Source organism: Lynx rufus, unplaced genomic scaffold (assembly GCF_022079265.1).
Source record: "Lynx rufus isolate CCGP_SWC_20201006 ecotype Redwood Valley unplaced genomic scaffold, mLynRuf1.p SCAF_9, whole genome shotgun sequence".
Lineage (NCBI taxonomy): Eukaryota > Metazoa > Chordata > Mammalia > Carnivora > Felidae > Lynx > Lynx rufus.
Window position 1 is genome coordinate 102,189,554 of NW_025814897.1, and position 6,097 is coordinate 102,195,650.

At 34.8% G+C, this 6,097-nt stretch overlaps 1 protein-coding gene across 1 annotated transcript; it reads left to right on the top strand.

Annotated features, from left to right (window-relative positions):
* Positions 1 to 4,263: 4,263 nt before the first annotated feature.
* On the top strand, positions 4,264 to 5,208 carry LOC124506134 (olfactory receptor 5G3-like). Its single transcript, XM_047072149.1, has one exon. It carries the CDS (start codon positions 4,264 to 4,266, stop codon positions 5,206 to 5,208), a length of 945 nt encoding a protein of 314 aa, XP_046928105.1.
* Positions 5,209 to 6,097: the final 889 nt, after the last annotated feature.

Sequence of the window (6,097 nt, forward strand, 5' to 3'; positions counted from 1 at the left end):
TCCCAACAAACAAAAGTCCATGGCTTCCCAGGGGAATTCTACCAGACATTTAACGAAGAGTTAATACTTATCCTTCTCAAACTTTTTCAAAAAATACAAATGGAAGGAAAGTTTCCAAACTCATTCTGCCTCATCAAGCATTACCTTGATTCCAAAGCCAGACAAAGACCCCACTGACAAGGAGAATCAGAGGCCAATATCCCTGGTGAAACTGGATGTAAATATTCTCAACAAGAAACTAGCAGATCAAATTCAAGAGTAAATTAAAGCAATTATTCACCGTGATCAATTGGGATTTATTCCAGGGCTGCAGGGCTGGCTCATTATTTATAAATCAATCAATGTGATACATCACACTAATAAAAGAAAAGACAAGAACCATATGATCCTGTCAATAGATGCAGAAAAAGCATTAGACAAAACACAGCATCCATTCTTGATAAAATCCCTCAACAAAGTGGAACATATCTCAACATCATATAGGCCATATATCAAAAACCCATTGCTAATATCACCCTCAATGGGGAAAAACTGAGACCCCTTCCCCTACAGTCAGGAACAAGGCAAGGATGTCCACTCTCACCATTACAATTTAACATAGTCTGGAAATATTAGCCTCAGCAATCAGACAATCCAAAGAAATAAAAGGCTTCCAAATCAACAAGGAAGAAGTCAAACTTTCACTGTTTGCAGTTGACGTGATATACTATGTAGAAAACCCAAAAGAAATAGGACATCTATTTTCTTCAAAGATACTAATTATTTGTATGTTAGATCTTCTTTTATTCCTTGGTAATCATCTTTTCTATAACCACTTCGAAGTTGTAGCTTATTTTAAAATGTTATCTTTTTAACCTTCTCAAACATCTTCCATGATTGTTTTATGGAACATCTGGATTACTTTTTTGTTTTGTTTCATGTGCTTACAGTTATCATGTAATTTCTTTCCTGGGCTTAGCCAGCATATTTCCATTACCTGATATAATTTTATTACTTTTTCAACACGGGTATTTTTAATCTTAAAAATCTATTGAAGGATTTTGTATAATGTTTTTCTTTTAATAAAATGATTTTTCCCTTTATTTTCCTTTCCCATTTTAGATTAATCAAATGTCATTAAAATCTGTTTTTGTTTTTTCTTGTTATTTTTAATTGGTTCTAAGAAGACGTTCCCTGACATTGTTAATCAAACAAATATAACATAATTGTAAAGGCTAAATGTACACCACAGTAAGTTATAAATTTTGGAGAGAGGAACTTATTTTCCAGTATTCAACAAATACTTACACAATACCAATTATTGACAGCCTTCTGAGATAGTTAAAAATGAACTACCGATAAAATGTTATAGGCATTGAATAGAAGGAAATATCAACTCTTCTTTCAACAATAAGATCCCAGAGAAGGTGGTGATGGTGGTGATGGTGGTGATGGTTTAATCTGTGTCATCAGACTCTACTTGCTTCTCTCTTGTGTGACCCTTCTATCCCAAACAACTTCCTTGCTTCTGCTCCTGCTTCTGTGGATCTCTTCCTTCTGTAGCATTCTCTAGAATACCTTTACTTTTTAACTTCAGTTTATCTAAATTTTATTTATCATTCCAACATAATTCCTTCCTTATTTTCTTCTCTATTCCAGTTTTATAGTGATCTTTCATTACTTTGGAGTCCAGTGACTGTGTTTTATTTTTTCTAGAGTGAAGCAAAAGCTTCCTTGAACAGCTGTGTATTTTTTTAATGTCTAGGTTTCTGTCCCCCAACTATGCTATAAATCCCTAATAATGATACATAACATTAGTGAGTACTGATTCTGTGCCAGACACTCATTAAGGACTTTAAATGTATTACTTCATGAAATCCTTACAACATCTCTGTGAACTAGACACTCTTGGCTTCTTTATTTTACAGATTAAGAGAATGAGGCACAGAGAGACTTAAAAACTTGCTCAAAGTGACATAAGCAGAAAGACTGTGGAATTAAGATGAATAGCAGGTGATGTGTTTCCAGAATCCAAGTGCAAACTATTTCCTCCAAACTGGTCCTGGTGCTCAACGTATCACTCTCCACTGATAGAAAAAAAGTTCTTTGGGCAAAGGAAGATCTCAAAGGGGTTGGGGGAAACCACAATATATTCTTAGGAACCCTCTCTTTAAGAAAAGACATAGTTAGGAAATAATATTTGGTCTAAATGCCACTGAGATTCTTTTAATTTTGTCCCTTTAGGTGTAAACTCTTGAGGTTTTAGTTCTTTGGGGACCTGGCTCTAAGATAGTGAAAACTCCCAGAAAAATGTCCTTTATTCTGTGCAGTATGTGTATTAATGTGAAGGTCAAAGAGTATCTCTTTATTCCCAGGCTCTTCAAGATGAGAGATTTGTCTTCACCGAGTATTTAGAAACTCATGCCTTTTGGGATAAGTTACCACCTTGAAGGAAATTAGTGTCCCATTCTTCTAGAAAGTGATGACTGAAGCAATTAAAAGAACTACATGAGGGATATCCTTAAAGAAGTGAGTACACCACGTTTTGGAAAATGTGACATTTCCAAATTTTGGTGGAGAAACATCAGGTTGAGTTTGAATGTCAGGAAAATAACTTTCCTAGCACAGACTCTCTAAAGAGAGCAGACTTTGAGATTTTATTCACATTCTCAGGAAACTAAACAACTGGTTTGTGTGAGTTTTTTTTGTTTTAAACTGAATTTCTTGTTTAGTTTTGTATAATACAGAGATTCTGAAATGTCCACAAGGATTTCCAAAATCACAGAATGTAGGTATTAAAGGGCATAGAGATCATCCTCCTTGTATTATAGAAGACTCGAAATGACTTATATTCAAATAAATGAAAAGAAAGAAGGAAGGAAAGAAAGAAAGGAATAAAGAATGAAGGAAAGAAAGAAAGAAAGAAAGAAAGAAAGAAAGAAAGAAAGAAAGAAAGAAAGAAAGAAAGAAAGAAAAAAGCAGAGGGTGGTTGGACCAAAACTGGAAACAGCCTCTCTAAACTACCCCTACATCCACATACCTATATTAGTATATTTGGGCTACCATAACTGAAAACGTTTATGCCATACCTGATGCTCCTAAGTTAAGCCTAGAATTGTCTTTGTGACTACTGAAAGCTTACTTTATATCACATTGAGGAAATATGATAATGGTAAAAGAAGCAAATTTAATACAGTCACTATATCGTATACCAGGCTTCACACATAATTATTGTATAATATGAGTAGCATATTGTTTTTATTTATTTAAAGATTAATTGAAGTGAGAATAAGAATAATAATAAATGTTACTTAAAGTCAGATCTTTTTCATATAAATTATCCTACATAGTGATTGTCTCCTCAGAGCCATTTGATATTATCTTCCTGAACTAATAAGACAAAAAGTCGTGTTTTCTTCACTGTGCTCCCTGCATAAGTTATTCTGCATTTGATATTTTCATATCTTATTACTGTAATTGATATTGCCTAACAAATTTCAGAATAAGTACGTTAAAAAGTAGTTTACATAATGTATAGGGAATCACATAAAATAATAATTTCTTACTTTGGCGCAACACACGCTTAATTTTCTATACACTTATAATGATGACATTTCCACTTTGCTGTCCAACATTTGCTAGGTCATCTGTTTTCAAAGGCAAGATCTCTCCATTTCTCCCCTGACATCATATTACTTTACATGAGTAACTGCTTTGCTAATTGTGTACATTATCCTTCCATAGGCCATTATCAATGCAAGTAGAGAAGAGACTGATAAGCCCATCTATGAATTGTGTCTTAGCAATATTAGAATGACACTGATCCTTCAATAAGAACAGGAACTCCCTTGCTTAGTCTTTCCCAGATGTCTAATGTCTGCATATCACATTGGTGAGATTTTATAGTCCTCCCAGTAAGGGTATTCCTAAGTAAGTTTTATTATCCCATAACACAGTAAGATGAAATGTGGAGGGTAATTCTCATTTCAAACACAATTTTAGAACTTGAGGAAGGTTTTGACAATATAGTTGGACTCTTCTTTTTATCAGAGAGTACTGAATCCAAAGAGATTGAGGGTGAATTGTCCAAGTTTACAGAGAATCTTTGCACAACTCTCATACCTAGTACATGAAAATATTGTCTTTCAGTTCAACAATATTTCAGTAATTGTCTAATATAGATCTGTTTAGCATAATGTTATTGCCTTAAAATATATTTGTAACTGTTGGTTATTTTTTGATAAAAATTATTTTTCTTTCTTTATAACAGGTTAAAACTGACCAATGGAAAATAAGAATCAGACTGAAGTGACTGAATTTCTTTTCTTGGGTCTTACAGACATTCTCCAAGAGCAGATTGTCCTCTTTGTCATGCTCTTCATTGTCTATCTTGTCACCCTGGGGGGTAACATAGGGATGATCATTCTCATATGGACTGATCTCAGATTCCACACTCCTATGTACTTTTTTCTCAGCCACTTGTCCTTTGTAGATATTTGTTCCTCTTCTTCCATTGCCCCCAAGATGCTGTGTGATATCTTTGCAGAGAAAAAAGGTATCTCTTTCATGGGTTGTGCTACACAGATGTGGTTCTTTGGTCTTTTTGTGGCAACTGAATGTTTCCTCCTGGCTTCCATGGCATATGACCGGTATATGGCCATCTGTAAGCCCTTGTTGTATACACTCATCATGTCCCAGAGGGTCTGTGTGCAGCTGGTAGTCTGGCCTTATGCCATGGCTCTTCTAAGCACAATGACCCATACAATTCTCACTTTTCGCTTACCCTTCTGTGGTACAAATATCATCAATCACTTCTTCTGTGACATTTCACCCTTGCTTTCCTTAGCATGTGCAGACACCTTGATCAATAAATTAGTGCTGTTCATCTTGGCTGGAGCAATTGGTGTGGTCAGTGGCCTGATCATCATGGTCTCCTATGTTTGCATCCTGGTGGCCATCTTGAAGATGCAGACTGCTGATGGGAGAAGGAAAGCTTTCTCCACCTGCTCTTCTCACCTGGCAGTTGTCTCCATCCTGTATGGGACTCTTTTCTTTATCTATGTTCAGCCTGGCTCAAGTCCCTCCCTGGATATCGATAAAGTGATTTCTCTGTTTTATACCGTGGTGATCCCCATGTTGAACCCCCTCATCTACAGCCTGAGGAACAAGGAGGTAAAAAATGCACTCAGGAGGAATTTTGAAAGGAAAAATTCTCTATTGGCAAAATAGAACCCTTCCGTGTTGTACCATAGATGTTGGTGCAGGCTGTGTAGGAGAAAGATCACTGAAGTGGAAATCAGAAGCTGCATGTGAGTTCATGCACTACCAGGTCATAGATGATTTGAAAAATGGACTAGTACTTAAATATTTTTCTGCCCCATCTTGTTGTCTGTAACATGATGAGATTTTCCAAAAAATATAGAGATGGATCAAGAACATTAATGTGAAAATATACTGGTAGAAAACTTAGGTAAATATTTGTACAATCATGGATGTTTAAATACTGTTAATCCAGACAAGGAAACCAAAGTTATAATAGAAAGTTCAGAGCATGAAAAATAATATTAAAAGGGAAATAATAAAATAAGAGAAAATATTTGTGTACATGTGCCAGACATTGGGATAATACCCCCAATATTCAAAGAGCATTCTATAATTCACAATAAAAAAAGAAAAACAATAGCTAATTGAGTGGACAAGTGAACAAGCAATTCACAAAATGTGAATGCAAATTGCCAAAAATGTATAGGAAACATGCTGAACATCATTACTGGTCAAGTAAATGAAATGAAATTAAAATGTCAGTGCAGTGCCTTTCAATGTAGGAGAAATATTGATAGTTTTCAATGATGGTGAAATTTCTATTTGGCCATGTAACACTCTCATTTCCTGCTGATAGTATGAATACTACAATTCCACAAAGAAACTGGTAGTGTCCATATAAAATAATAACTCTGTCTGGTATTTGAACCATAAATACCTCCGTTAGAAATGTAGATGACAAATATAAATAACAAGGTAAATATTACATATATTTCCACATTATATATGGAAAATAAGAATAAAAGAAATAACTTGAATATCCAACTCTAGAAGAAACACACTTTTTCTTTTTTTC

What these genes read in the sequence shown, in the direction of transcription:
- LOC124506134 (XM_047072149.1), top strand. Translation starts at nt 4,264, where the DNA reads ATGGAAAATAAGAATCAGACTGAAGTGACTGAATTTCTTTTCTTGGGT.